General features: G+C 36.0%; 2 protein-coding genes across 4 annotated transcripts in view; one reads left to right on the plus strand and one right to left on the minus strand.

Moving 5' to 3' along the window:
* LOC110108696 (transcription factor E2FA) overlaps positions 1-4,097 on the minus strand; it is a 40,176-nt gene extending 36,079 nt beyond the window's left edge. For all 3 annotated transcript variants that reach the window (XM_028695242.1, XM_020839452.2, XM_020839451.2), the window contains exon 1: positions 3,632-4,097. In XM_028695242.1, coding sequence (XP_028551075.1) covers positions 3,632-3,829 — 198 coding nt within the window. In that variant the 5' untranslated portion in view covers positions 3,830-4,097. The remainder of the gene's footprint in view (positions 1-3,631) is intronic.
* Positions 4,098-8,151: 4,054 nt separating this feature from the next.
* The window catches only part of LOC110108697 (2-Cys peroxiredoxin BAS1, chloroplastic), a 36,171-nt gene continuing 28,195 nt past the window's right edge, over positions 8,152-16,127 (plus strand). The window contains exons 1-2 of the mRNA XM_020839453.2: positions 8,152-8,486; positions 13,816-13,890. Of these exons, the coding sequence (XP_020695112.1) occupies positions 8,271-8,486; positions 13,816-13,890 (291 nt within the window). The 5' untranslated portion in view covers positions 8,152-8,270. The remainder of the gene's footprint in view (positions 8,487-13,815; positions 13,891-16,127) is intronic.

The following is a 16,127-nucleotide window of genomic DNA, read 5'->3' on the forward strand; positions in this document are numbered from 1 at the left end:
TCTTTACATGCATGGGGAACACGTGCAAGACAAAAATGTATTGGGATTTCAAAGCATTCCTAACAAAGATCCGACATCCCTTTTGTTGTGCAACCATATTTACTGTTGTCACTCATTCATACCAATATAGTTAAGGCACATCCTTTATCGGCATGTCTGTGTAATCTAATAATATTGAAGTCTAACCATTGTTATTGGCGCATAATTAGCCAAATGTGATGCACACCCATATCAATAGCTCATCAATAGTCTCAAAGTTCAACATTAGTCAAAGCTCATATAAACCACAGAACATCAACTATGGGGAACAAACCCATTTCCTTATAAATGTCTCCTCATTTGGGATTAGCTCTTTTGTTAATCTTGGCTCTCTAAACTCTTTTTTACTCTCCTTTAGAACACTCTTTCCCTCTCTCAAATAGGGTGAATTTTGAGTTAACGGCACAAGGACCTACAAAAATTCTAGTGGCTCAGGAACTCTTAAGCATCACCTGCATGCAAAGCTCTCTTCTCCATCTTCTCAACTCATCTTCCCTTCTCTAAAGAACACATAGCTTGAATGTAAGAAAATTATTCTTAGTACTTTACTTCTCACTAGTATAATTATTCTCACATTCTTCTTAAAGTGAGCTTTCCTTTGTAGGGCTCCATCATGTGCATCATATTAAAGTTCAATAAACCTTCTTAATAGAATCATAGGATATGTAGATCATTTGACTGAACCACTCAAAATCCTTTCTATGTTTGTTAAGTGTTTTTCTTTTTCTCTTTTTCATATGCTTCAATATGCCATCCTTATTGAGTAATCTTCGGAAGAAGTGTACTTTCCATCTCTTCTCTTGTACGAACCTTTAATGCATGTGCTCTTCCTTGTCACCTCGGCTTGATGAGGAGTTGTCATCAATCGTGTTCGAATATATATTATTGTGCTCGCATCTAAATATACAAATGCAACCAATTAATCAAAGCCCTTGTCATTTTTCATATGTTGCTTTGAGTTCTCAATAACTCTGTTGACTCTCTCTCCTGTCTCCTATGATGTCATGGCATTTCAAACTCCTCTAAATGACTCTGTAACCCTCTATTTTTTATAACATGATCAAGTTCAATAATACTAATAAGCGCTTCTTATTGTTGAGCGTCTTTCAATTTCTTGTTAATTCTGATAACAAACTCAATCAAATAAACTTGCCTCCTCCAAATTATAACAAAATTGTCAAGTTAGCAAAGGAAAGCATCTAATTATATTTTTCTTATCTAGAGGTTGAATAGCCTTGAAAAATCAGTCTCCATGGTCAAGTTTTAGAAAATTGCAAAGGTTATGTGTGACTTTATTTGTTCAATCTACTTTCATAATAGTAGCATTTATTTTGTTTATAATTTATCCTATGATTTGGTCCGCATTCAATAAAATGATCTTCATGTTCATAAATATTGTAACAATCTAGCAAAAGTGGAATAAACTTATTCAATATAGACCTTTTATTGCCAATACTATTATTAGGTTGAAACAAAATAAAGAATTTCTTATTACAAATTTTATTTATGTGCGTTTTTGTCAACTCTACTATCCATAATCTCATCACTAAACTCTCATGGATTCTTTGTGTTATTGAGTTATCTACTCCAAATCCACTAAGTGTATGATCAATATGTCCTTGGCAATTACCATCGTAGTGGTTTTGGTGATCGTGCCTGAAGTGGTTGCTTGGTTGGAGGTTGTGGTGAGGGAAATAAGCATTTTCCACTTTACTCTCCCTGTGGTCAAACTAAGCACCCTTTTTAATGTTGTTGGGGCAAGTTTGGATATCCTTCATAGCCCAACATATCCTTGGCTCCTTGCCTACAACTACTCCTAAGGCCATTTCATCAGAACAGGTTATTTTACCTCAAAATTAGAAATATACTCATTTAATCTCAATCATCAGGGATTGCTTCCCATATTGCATCTTCCATATCTATCATAGCTACATTTTCTTGTATGTCTTGTGTTTTAGATTTTGGTGAATCTTTACATATGATATGTAGCTAGCAATTAGTCTCATTTTCACCTTCCATCATAAAGTCATTGTAGTCAATGGCTCTCACTCTCCTATTTCTAGGAAAAGCTTTGTATTTGTTTTCATTGCCTTATATCTCCAAGATATCCTCTATGTTATGCAGTTCCTACAAATTTAATTTTCATTTATGTATTAATAAATATCATAATTGTTATGTGTCATTTTATTCTTCACATCATCTTTTTCAAGATATTAGGGAAAGGAAGGTGACAAGTGAAGGAATTGAAGCCAACAGAGTTTACTACTTAACAACCTTCTCTTATATTAATACTCTCATTCAGTGAATGTGAAGTGGGCAAGCATCATCGTACATATTTCTCATGGCACTAGTCACCTCACAAGTTAGTTCATTTTGATATATGAGGCCCTAGTTTTGCCATGACCCGCTTTGAATTTCATTATTATTATTGTTTATTGATCGTAACTCTCATATTATATGAGTGTACTTATTAAAGAGTTGTCCATATGTCTTCTATATATTTTGTTCATTTTATAAATAAATAAAAATTAAGTTCAATTTTCTACTTTTTTTTAAAACTCTTTGCATTGATAATACCTTGGAGTTCAAGCAGTCTCAATTTCAATCATGTTGTCATCACCATGGGATTCTTCATAAAATATATTGTCCATATACGCTTCAACAAAATGTTGTTGATGAATGTATGCTTCTCCATTTGTTTGAAGTTGCCCGAAAACTGATGTTTATATTCCTCATTGGTTGTAGGGAGATGTTGTTTTAACTTTAATATCTTATCAAGTCTCTTCGTTCCACCACTTTTGATAATGTCATGCCCTTCTCTATTTTATATCATAGGAAGACACGCCTTTTTCTAATCCCTTATGTTTTGGGTGCAATTATTTTGTACATTCTTTTCAGATTGGTCATCGGTGATAAATATTCTCCAAAGGCCATTTAATATTTGTTCTTGGAATATTCTTGATCTCAAAGGATTGCCCCTAATTTTTATCCTTCTAATAGTAAATTTTAAACTTCTGTAGATGTTGCCTACCATGAAAATACAACATATTTTCTCCCTCCAACTCCACTTCTTCTCCAAAAAATTTCTCTCATTTGTGTTGTCTTCTCTCTAACAAAGCAATATCACAAAGAATATAATTTTCCATCGTATGATTAAACCATACAAATTAAGTATAAATGTCAAGCCATATGAAGATCAAATGTGCGCGTTATTATAGGAGATTATACTCGTCTCCAGTTGCATTCCCTTAATGACTGAAAACTTCCACTAAGAAATGCAAAATAAACCAGATGAAGTATCGAATTAATCTGTAAATGATCGCATATTGCAGTCTAAAGCAGCTTTGTTTGTATAGAAGCTCCGCATTAAATGCTATTTTAAGAAGAGACTACAACTAAAATTACAGGAGCTTGCTTCAAGAATTCAAAACCGAAGAAATTCATAATTCATAAAACAAAAATGTAAACATATTCAAACTCTAGCTTACATGGCGAAAGGAAAGAGCAGGAAATATTTTTGTGAAAAAAATCAGGCAGGCAATCAGCGCGACACAACTCATTCCACACCAACAGACCTCCTAACGAAACTCACCGGAGTATTAACGGTCGTGGAATCCGCCGCCTCCTCAGTGGCTTCCAATTGGTCTCCCACCGGCAAGAACGAATGATACTCATCTGCAAAAGTTAACGGCCGAGGGGCCGACGATAGCAGCAGGTTATAGTTCAACGGCTCGACAATCTGATCCGCAAGCGTCGGAGGTCGATTCTCAGCTTCCTGTTCGCCAGACATGAAGGTGGAAGATATCTTCAGCCAAAATCCAGAAGAAATGAACTGCGGGTCTGGAATCCAAGCCAAACCCTTATTCCTGATGATTCCTAATGTGAACTCAGATTCTCAACGACTGCGCCGATACGGATGATATCTCTCGAAACTTCCAAAACCGCCGGCAACCGCAGCGGCGAGGAATGTCGAACTAGGGCCTCGATTAGGGATCTGAGACCGAGACGACGGAGGGTAGACGAGGAAGTTAGTCGTGGATGTTGGAAATGCGAAGGCTGACAAGAAGTGAATGGAGGGAAATAGAGGTTTATATAGGGAGGGGAGGAGTGGGGGTTTCTTAAAAATAAAAAAAAATAAAAAATTTGGGGCCCACAATTATTCATTATTTGATATTCAAAAAATTTGGCTGGCCGATTAGTGGCAGCGCTTGAATCGGCGGCTACGCGACCGTCTCCTCGGGATTATTTACTCTGGTATAGCTCTTACTGTACTGGAACACAACTAGTGTAAGGCGGCGGTGATAAATTTTAAGATCACCGATTTTATTGTTACCTTATGGCTTATGCCTCGGGCCTGGCTTCGCTGCTGTGGAATTTGGCGAATAATAATAATAATACTTTTTTTTTTTGTATTTTTTAAAATATCTAAAAAAATGTATATTTTTTAAAATATATAAATTATTCATTTGCAAGCAAATCAAATGTTTTAAAATATATACAAGTTTGATTATTTTGAGCAAAGTTAATAGGAGGGAGATGATGAAGGAAGCTATAGTGTTATTAGGTGATATATGGCATAAGATAAGTGGTAGAGTAAAAAAAATAAAAAATAAAAAAATAAAATAAAATAAAATAAAATAAGTGGTAGAGTAAGAAGTATTGATGATAGATGATGATGATAGGCTGGTGAACAAAATTGCGATTTCTAACGAGCAATGATAGTTGGTCGAACGATGATGATGACGAGTGTTAAGAGCATGTGACAACAAAAACATCTAGAATGACAATGAGTTTGCAAGCGAGGGCAGCATCATTGGACCACGAGGATGCAAATGGGACATTGGAGGCGATAAGCAAGCAACGCAACGCAATGGGATATGTAAGGATAATGGATGGACAATTGTGAGCGGGTGAAGGTGTTGGGTTGGGCAAACCGGCATGTGGCATTGAGTTGTGGCCCCAAGCAAGAAAGTTGATGTTGTGGGCTATGAAATTTTTTATTTGGAATTTATATGATTTAAATGAATTTTAAGATTGTAAAAATATACATTCTGGATATTTTCAATATAGTACACAATTATTTTGTATTTGATCTATTTCAAATTAACTATTGAAAAAGTTGTGCAACTCTTGTACTTATTTTTGTAGCCTAATATTTATAATGCAAATAATCTTGTTAGGATGTCCCAACAATATTTTAGTGGAGAAGAAATTCACAGCTTTTTAATGTGCTTTAAGATTTATGCAAATGCAATACAAAATAATTAATATTGTGATACGAACATATAACTAGAACTTTAAAATTAGGATTGATATATCAGCAAAAAATTATCTTGATCAAGCAAGAATCTCAAGGCATAAATCAAGTTGTAAATTTTAAAAATTAAATAAAAATCATATGAACTTTGATTTCAGCAAATTTATAGTTGAACTGAAGGACTCGTAATTAAGAACCCAACAACACCAAATTTGACTCAGTTCGAGCCCAAATGAGTCCAAATCAAGGACCTGAAGTGCATTTGGAAGGTTTGAACCATAATTTGGATTACCAAATGGTCTCTAAATGTGGCATGCTTATAGTCGAATTACGCGGCTTAATGAGACAAATCCAACGAGCCCAAGTTCATCAAATTATAATATTATTAAGACATTCAATATCAAATAAATGGTCCATGATCTAGGGAATCCACATCAGTTGTCCATTCAAACCACTCCCAATTTACTCTTGATATTCCTCCTATTTACGGGTCATGCTACTCTCAAAAAAATAGACCTCTTATTTCTCATAGAAAGGACGCCCAATTGGGGGGGGGGGGAGGAGGCACAAGCAAGAAGAAAAGGGAGAAAAGAAAGAAGAGGAAGAGAGCTCTCTTGCCTCCAGACTCTTCCTCGACCACCGTCGGACTTCCGCCCGCGGACTACCGACGTCGGAACTTTGCCTAAACGCCAACTGACGTCGGAGTTCTGCCTGACCGTCGACTGACACCAGAGTTCAGCTCGACAACCAACTGATGTCGGAGTTCTGCCCGGCTGTCGATAGACACCAGAGTTCTGTTCGACAACCAACCAACACCGGAGTTATGCCCGACCGCCAACTGACGATGGAGTTCTGTCCGTCGCCAAACTTTCATCTGACTTATACTCAACGCCGAACTTCTACCCCGTTAATGGTCCTTCCGACCTCCATCGCATGCCGACTACGATCATTCCGACCTCCGTCACCATACAATTTTCTTTATGACCTCTGTCGCCTACCGATTATGGTCCTTTCAACCAAACGAACACGTCAACAGTGATTCTTCTTGTTTCCACCATATAACATATTTTGTATGATGTATATTTGTTACATTAAGCTAAGACTTTCCCCCAATGAAGAGCCTCGTTTGTAATTGACTGCAAATAATAGTAGGGGCCAAGACCTGTGGTTTTTTACCCTTTTCAAGGTTTTCCACGTAAAAATCTTGATATCTCTTATGAATGCTACACCCTCTTTTTTTATCTGTATACGTGCTGGATCTTTGTACAAAGCTAAGACAAACTTTATATTTTTCAACCGTCACGAATAATCCTGGACGCAACAAGGATATAAACTTAATTTTTTTTAAATTAGCTACATGTTGGCTCCATGAAAAGTAAACAACTATCAGAAGACAAGTAGCTTTTTCATGAAGATATTGGGTGAAACCGCCACTATTTTCTCCATCCATTTTAATGCCCATGTTTATCAAATATCACATAAACGAACAACTCTTTATCATTATTTTCTCTTTTGCCTAGTATAATCTACATCACTTAATGACTAATTCAAAAATTTTACATTATAACATTATGTACAATAAAAATTGAATATATATATATATATATATACGCTCAAATTTTTATTTTGAACTAAAATACCTCCCCTTTTGACCATGAATTACTTATTTAAAGTTCACCACACATGCATTAATTATAATAGGATTTTAATAAGATATGAATCATATTTGACCAAGGTTAGAATCATGTTTGAACCTTATTCAAACTAGGGTCGTTCAAATTCTGTGTAAATTAGGTTTAAGTAAGATTTGAGCATAGTTTGAACTTAGTTGCCAATAATATATGAAATACTATAATTTGTAAGAATGAGTTATAAAAGTTATAACAAAATAAATTATAAAGTTGATATAGACTTCGTTTGATATTGATTTCTTATTATTTCTTAAAGTAGTTTTCTAGTAAAAAAAAGCTGCATTAACAAGTAGTAAGAAAACTTATCAAACAAAGTCATAATTAAATAAAAATCTAATAGTTAAAACACAATTAAGCATCATTGTAACTTTGATCCCTCCCTTATTTGCCATCATCATCCTCTTAGGTGCCTTATGATAGATATTTAGAGCTAAATTTTTCTTGATTGATGATCATGATGAGAAAATTATAACTATATTAATTTTTTTTGCTATTAATAAAAAAAATAAAAACAATAATAAAAGTGTCCAAAAAGATCCACATAATAAAAGTGCTATTATTTACATACATTTTATACATACAACCCACAAAAGTTCACATATGAAAGACAATTTTATCACAACACTAATAAAAAAAAAATTGGACATTGACAACATAAAACACTTAATGATTATTGATAATGCAGCAATAACAACATTAAGCCATTGTCCCACTACTTGGGGTCGGATACATGAATCTTTTTTCTCCATTTTGTATTGTTAAAAGTCAAATTATTGTTTAAATCTAATAAAAAATGATATTTTCTATTTTATTCTGAACAAGTCTTTAATTATTATTGATATAAAATCTAATTTTATTATAATTTATTATATATCATGTCAATTAAATATTCAAATAATACATAAATAATAATTTAATAGAATAACTTATTTGCATAATAATGGAATAAGTTGATTCATCAATATAATTATAAAATTAAATAATATGTCATTAAGTATTAAAAAAAATCAAATAAACGATTTTTTTGGGACATTTAGATCATTTAAGGTAAACTAACACACAAAACGCATACACAGAAATCCGAACCTTAAACCTCTTAGTTGGAAGCCTTAGCTCTCAACCAATAGTCGAGTTGTGTCAAATAAACGATTTGGACCGAAAGGTTTTCGAGAAATTCATAGAATTATTCAGTCAGCGCTCATCACTCGACCACCACGAACATTTAGCTCTCCTGAATCTTCGACTCAGCCCTCCGAGCCGTGAGAGCTCAGATATCAGTGACTATGGCTTCAGCAAGCCTTGCTGCCGGGGCTTTCTCCAGCTTCACTTCGTCTCTCTCAGTGAACTCGCTCCCGTTTGCAATTGGCAACCTCTCGCAAACCGTAGCTCTTTCCAGGAATTTTCAGGGCCTTCGGAGGAGATCCGAGCCATTTTACTCTTCCCCCTCGATCTGGGCTTCCAGAGTACCAAGGAGTTTCGTTGCGAATGCTGTCAGCGAGGTAGACTTTCTCGTTTCCGTCTTCGTTCAACATTTACAATTCTCACTGTTTCGTGGATGAAGATCACTATTATACGGTGCTTTTCACTTCGGATCGGAAATTGTATATTATTTAATGTTTTTTTTTCTTTGTGTGACAAGGGGGCAGGCGTGTGTGTGTGTGTATATATATATATATATTGTTGCTGGTTAGAAGATTCGCCATGGTAGGGTGAGTAAACTTTTTCATCTTAGCGATGCGCGAATATCCAACATACAAACAGAAAGAGAGAATTAAAACACCCGATCTTTTTTTATGTGGAAAACCCAAAGAGGGAAAAGTCACGGGGCCTCGCCCATGTGAAAAGATTCCGCTAAACTTAAGTGAATTATAAGGGTTGAACCATCCCTCGATTTAGAGGTGGTCAAATTACATTAGTTTGGAGAGCTAGACAAATGTCTGGGGACGGTCGGGCGGAAGTTCGACGGCGTTTGTGCAGAAGTTCAGCTGACATGGAACGATCCGACAAAGGTCGAGCGGAAGTCAGGCAGCGGCCAGGTAAAAGTTTGGAGACGGTCGGCGGCCGGGCGGTGGTCCGACAATGGTCGGGCTGAAGTTTGACGGCGGTCAACGTTCGAGCGGAAGTCCGACAGTGGTTGGCGGTCGGCGGTCGGGCTGAAGTCCGGCTGCGGTCGGCGGCTGGACGGTGGACCGATGAAGGTCAGACTAAAGTTTGGCGCTAGTTGGTGGCCGGGCAGAGGTCCGGTTGCGGTCGACAGCCGGGCAGCGATCCGACGATGGTTGATAGCCGGGCGGTGGTCCGACGATGGTTCGGGCTGAAGTTCGGCGCGGTCTGCGGCTGGGCAGAGTCTGGCGGCAGCTGGGTGGTGGTCTGACGATGGTCGGGCTGAAGTCCGGCGACGGTCGGTAGCTGGCGGTAGTGCTAGAGTCTTGGAAACTTCAGAGGCTCTTTTTCAATTCTAGCCAAAAGGTTTCCTTCATTAGAGAGTAGGGGGTCTGGGGTCTATTTATAGATTTTCATGGGTGACACATCCATAAATATAGAGAACCGGGTAGGTTCAAAGCGCTCCATCGGATGGCTCGTGTTGATTCCCCCAATCATAGAGAGATTTTCAATTATCTAAGTGCCTTAATGATGTCAGAATTCAAGATCTTGAGCTTGTTGAATTTGTCTTGCCCGACGCTGCTCGATTTGACTATTAAGCATTGTCATATTTGAATATCATTTTGTACCCAAATAATGCTTTAACCCTTCCAAATGTGGTTCGGGCTCCCGATTGGATCAATTTGGGCTTGGGTTGACCGGTTTGGTGTTGTAGGTTCGTCTCTTGAGATGTTTAGTTTGAACTTTAAGTTTGCTATGAACGTTGACTTCTCATCCAATGATGATTGAACATGATTAACATAGGAGCACTCCTGGATGAGAGAGATTTTTTAAGTGAAGATTACTTCTTGATTGGGGGAGGAAGAGAGGGGGTTGGGGAGGGGGGAGAGAGTTATGCCACTATAGGAGAAGGTATCACAGGACAACAAATTTTAAGTGGTTTGATTTTTGTCTCCACTGTGCAGATCTAGGCACTATAACCAAGAAATTCCTTATCTTTATTCTTCAGGCCGCACCTATGGAGCTTGCACGGAGGAGGTTGATAAACTAAAAGGATCAGTGAAAACATAGGGGTTGGGAACCTATTTTTCTTTTATTTGTAGATGTCACTTGGAGATCCAGGCATAGTCCTACTAATGGAGTTGATGCCACGACAAGGGGCATGTCGATGGGTGGGTGCTGCCTCATTTGGTGTCATGTTACACCGTAGCCATGGTGTGTTGGCGGTCTTGACTTCTCAACCCATGGTGAGTTATGATATCTCAGCAAGTGGTATGTGGGTGAACATTTGGAAGGAGCAAAGTGAGCATCAGTCATCATTTACCCCCCCCCCCCCCCCCCCCCCCCCCCCCCCCCCCCCCCCCCCCCCTCTTTTAAAGCATTTGGAGGATGAGGAGGAGAGTGTCTGGTAAGGTCATCTTGAGAGGTCTAACGCAATTTTGGTTTAGTTTGGTGGTGATAATAATACACACAATGCTGTCACAAAAGTGGGCCTTGGCAAAGGGGGGCTTAATATTTTCTTGGAGTCCTAGCTTTTTGTCTTATAAAAAACAAAGAGACAACAAGTTTGATTCTTTGTTTGAAAAGGTTAATAATTTTTGTGAGAAGAGGAATATACATCAAATATGAGTTCTCTCCACTATGAGGGTCATGGATATACTTGATATTTTTGTAGCCATTTTAGAATATGGAAGAAATGAACAACTTATGAATAATCTCTTATTTTGAGTTCAACATTAGGTCATTGTTAAATGAAAATTGTGTTAATATTTTCTTGCCTATATTCATTTGAAAATGTTTGTTTTGGTTGATGTTGTGCAGGGAAATTCAAGAAAAAAGACCATAAAATAGGATTTGGCTCTAGCGTCACAGCGCCCATACAATCTACGTTGTAGCGCAACTATGTTAGAAAATTTTGCAAATTAATTCAACATTCTATCGCCTAACCTTCAAGCGCCGCAATATCAGTAGCGCCCCAATGCCTTCATTTGGAGCTTCATTATGCCACTCAATTCGGAAAAATATATAATTAGGGGTGTCAAAATAGATTTTTAGGTTGGGTTTGGGCCCAACACAAAATTGACCCGACTTCAATTGATCTAACTCGACTAGGCAAACATGTCAGAAATCCAAACCTAGACCTGAACTCGGGCCCGAATGTCTAACTCGCAAGTAGCTAGGCGCGAGCAGTGTGAGCACGAGTGCCGTGCTTGGAGCGTGTGTGTGCAAAGGGGGTGAGAGCGGGCGAGCCTCATGACCGGGGAGTGAGCATGTGCAGGAGAGCTTGCATGCAAGAGGTCAAGAGTGTGCGGGCGATGTGGTGAGCGCGGGTGCCGGACTACTGCGGGCGTGAGGGCGAGACTGTTGCAGGCTCGAGCATGGGACTGCTTCGAGTGAGGGGGCTACCTTGGTTGATTTCAGGTCAAGAACAAGTTGATTTCGAGTTTTTGGGTTGACCGAAACCCTACTCGTTTGCAAAATGGGTTGATCGGAACCCTGAATTTTTCGGGTTGGGTCTACGTCGGGTTTCGGGTCGGGTAAAATATTGACACCCCTATACAGAATCGACTCAACTCCACAACTATGTCTTCTGAAGCGCCCAAGCGCCATGGTGGCTTTGCTACACTAAATTGCCAACGACGCAACGACGAGGAAGTTGGAGTGGTTTAACTAGTGAAGTGGTGCATCGATTGATACAAGCGTCGCAGCGGTTAACATTAGCCATTGCCATTGTGCTAGTCCAATTAGTAGCACTGTGGCACATACCTCTACAACGTCATGACGTTAGTGTTAATTTTGTGTATTAAGTATAAATAATTTTCATTTCGAATTTGTAAGGTCTGGCCATTTATTTTGTGAATAAAAACAGTGCGTGAGCGTGAGTAAAGTGAGAGGAGAGTTTGTGTTTCTACAAAATCAATCCAGAAGATCTTCAGTGTTTGTATGTGCTTGTAAAAGTGATTTCGGGTGTTATCTTGAACCACTACTCCTGTATTTTGTTGTTTTTGAGTAAATGAAATATGTTTTGTGTGAATCTCATTCCATAGCTAGCTAAACTTATTGTTTTGGACTTCTGATGTGAGATAGTGTATGGCTTATTTAAGTAAACTCTTGAACTTAAACTATTGAATGTTGTTTTCAATTACTTTCATACTTCATTAGGTTAGTGCAATGACCATGCTTTAATTTAAAATATATTGTGATTCTTTGCCTCAATAGAGGAATGATGGAACAATTAGTTGTCTTGCAACATAAAACAACCATGCCTAGACATAAGATAGTTATGATTTTGGGATATATGGATATGTAACAATTGTTTTAGGGTGAAAATTTTACTTTAAACTCTTATAAGCTCGACATAGATATAAGAGTGTATATGTTCTTATTCACAACAAACATTAGAAGAGTCAAATTAGAAAAAAAACATTACATTTATCACCATCATAAGTTCAGAACGCTTTAAATTTTCTGAATATTTCACTTTACATCTGCGGTGGTTAAAATTTACGAAATAATTTTCAATTGGATTTGGTAGGATAAATTCCATAACTCAATTAAAGAGTATTTGGACGAAGATAGGATAGTTTATTTTCCTCATGGGATTGACATCATACTCAACACTTTATTACTTGATCGGCACATACACCTGTGTATTATCTACTTTGCATGAATTACACTTTCAACTTATTTATTAGTGTATGCAAAGAGCTCCCATCAGTCCTCAAGATAGATGCCATTCATTTAAGATTGAAGATACGGGTAACCTTGCAAATTTTTTCCTAATGGGCTCATACATCAATAATAGCTTCACTTGAAATTTGAGATGCAACTTTTGAAATTGAAGATCAACATAATCAATTTTTATAGAATTTCTCTATAAACTTTAATATTCATGCTTATTTGATTGATTATGTAGTCTTAAGTCAAATTGTTTCAACAAGAACTAAATGTATAGTTTTCAGCAATGAAGATTGTTAAAACAAGGCAACGAAAGAAGATTTAAGATGATTTTCTTGCAAACATATTGATAGCATATGTTGAGATTGATAGCATATTTTATCATCGATTCCATGGTCGATCGACATTTTTGTTGCAATGAAGAAACATAATGCACATATTAAGATGCCGCCCCATAACAAATTGATTTACAGAAGTATTTTTATTTTGGCATTTTTTATTACTTACAAACTTTATTATCATTTAAGGCACCTATTTGTCAGTCATCGCCAATACAGCCTACTCTTCACTCTGTGATGCCTCTTGCCATCATAGCCTCCCATCTTTGCCGCCATAGTCGTAGCAACTGCATGGCACCATCGCCCACCTCCAGCTTGCTTTCTCATCACCATAGCCATCACCGCTCGCCGCTTATTGTTGCCCACCGTTGCTCACCGCCACCGCACCCTACCCCCACTCATCATTATAAAATGCATCATAACAAAAAAAAAGAGAAAAGAAGAAGAAGAAGAATACATTTGATGATTTGCATGCAATCAAACAGCCCATCCATTTAAAAGCACACATATTTCAATTAGTTTGTATATCTAAAATGCATTCATTTTAAAAACCACCAACCAAAATCCTACTTCTATGCATTTTCTACTCTAGTTTAGAAAGTTAAACTTCTCATTTGTTGTATTTATTTGTTTTTTTTTTCACCTACCACAGTTTCTTTTATTCTTTAAGGTTATAGTTTGATTTGGATTCTATATATAATTTCCGTAGGAAAAGCTGCCATTGGTTGGAAATCCTGCACCTGATTTTGAGGCGGAGGCAGTTTTTGATCAGGAATTTGTTCAGGTATAGGGACTATGGATGCGTAATTCTCTTGTCCTCATGATTTCTCCTCGTATTATATTTTATTCAAAGCATTGCTAATGAGAGCTACAATCGTTGTCGATATTGCCATTCTTTCAAATGCTGTTATAGGTGAGATTCATTGAATTGAGTAAGTGGCTTCTGTTTGTGTTTAACTCACCACCTTTCCGAACTCAAGTCATGCGTTTGTTTTGGGTATTATAAATTCTACAGAAGCTTGGTTTAATTAATATTTAACAATAATTAACATAATATTGGCCCAATTAAGAAGATAGCTTTATATTCTTTTATAAATTAAATGTACTTTGATAATTAGTTTAATTAATTTTTGTTAGAACTAAGAAGTATGCCATTTAATAATTCTATAACTAATTAGACTTATTTGGCTGTCTCATTCATTAATTAATGGCTAATCAGCCTAAATCATATGATATAATATCCTTAATAGTGATTATTACTTGATACGAATAATGAGTTTTAAATTAACTAATGTATGCCATATTATTTATTCTCCTAGTTATTACTTAATAACTTATTAGCCTAAATTTTTATCCCGATTAATCTATTAATTGATAACTCTAGACTAAGTAGACAAATTTATTATCCTAATTATTAATTAATAACTATTTCCCTACCAGGTCATTCGATATTTAATCATTGATGCTAACTTATTTATGCTTCTTATTCCTTGTTTTATTTATGTAGAACTAGTTAACTTAATATATTAGAATAATGGTTCTAATCCTCTTTAATTTGTGCAAGTAATCTCTATTTAACTAATTTTCCATTTGCTTTTTATTATCATTTTACTGTTATATGCAAACACAAAAGTGAAGATGACTTGCAAGATCTTAGAAATGGAATTTGCTTTTCACATTTATGAAGGAGAGCTTCATACATAGGAACTCATTTTCATCAACTTTCTGTCTAACAGATGCGTGAATTCAAATCTTGAACTAAGATCCATCCATTTGATACAGGATTTCTTAGATACATGGCCTCTAATATTGATCAAGCTCGCGATGCTGAAACCATGTAACAAATATAAAATATTCATAGGATAAAATCTATTAAGCTAAAACAGCTTTTGATTACTTTTGATACAATAATAACAATAAAAATAATAGAAATCAATTCAAACAAAATTTCTCTTATCTTATGCGAAATGAAAGCCATGTACAAGCTGAACTTAATGCGATTGACAAAATTTTAGATTTAGCAAGTATAGTCAAATATAATATTTATTTCAAACCACTAAAGAAAAGCATCAAAGAAGAAAAGAGCGGAAGAAAAGGTAAAAATTCACTAAAAGAAAGTAAAATTAAAATTTGGAATAGATGAAGAGGATTTTTTTTTCGTGCCATTAACTATCTTAATATGCTTATATAACTTTCGTCTTTATATATGAGAGAAATTACAAACTGCTAATAGAGGACAAATAAATTGCTGCCCAATTGCTAACAACCTGCTAGCAAACACTAACAAATTGTAGTCAGATTGTGTAGTTAAAGATAAACTAAAAAAATCCAGCTAAAATATTATACTTTAAATGGTATAAAGTACGTAATTTTATTAAGTTTGTTCTAGCAAACTTAACTCTTTGGAGCGAGGCATATTATATCTTTCAAAGAATTCTTTTTTATTGTTTATCTAATATGAAAATACTATATGATTAGATCTCTCATAGAACGTAGGCAAAATAGATGAAGAAATCTCACTTGATCAAGGATCAACATTCGGAGATAGATGAAGAAATCTCCATGTGTACAATCAAAGTTCTATGAATGCCATCAACTATCTTACATGGTTAAGAATCTCATATCTATGGATAGAAGAAATAATAATCTACTAGCAGGTAGCAACGACTTATAAACAACTAAAAAGTTACTTATGAACTGATAATAAATTGTTAATGATTTGCTAAAACATTGCTAACAAACCATGAAAAAAATATCTAAGAAACTTAATGACATTAATTAGTATAATCCTAATAAAATGATAAAATTTAAAAACCATAAATTAACACTCCCGAAATTCTACAAGTTTCACACCCGATCAACAATTAAAATCCTAAAATAAATGAAGAAGTCTCCATATCTACATAAAACTTTTATGAATGCCATCAATAATTATGTGGCCAAAAATTTTGTCCGCCTTTGCCAGAAGATACAACCCCGTCAGAATTGAAGTACCATCTTTGATTTTTAATAAAGGTTTTG

Source organism: Dendrobium catenatum, unplaced genomic scaffold, assembly GCF_001605985.2.
Source record: "Dendrobium catenatum unplaced genomic scaffold, ASM160598v2 fragScaff_scaffold_621, whole genome shotgun sequence".
In the NCBI taxonomy this organism is placed as follows: domain Eukaryota; kingdom Viridiplantae; phylum Streptophyta; class Magnoliopsida; order Asparagales; family Orchidaceae; genus Dendrobium; species Dendrobium catenatum.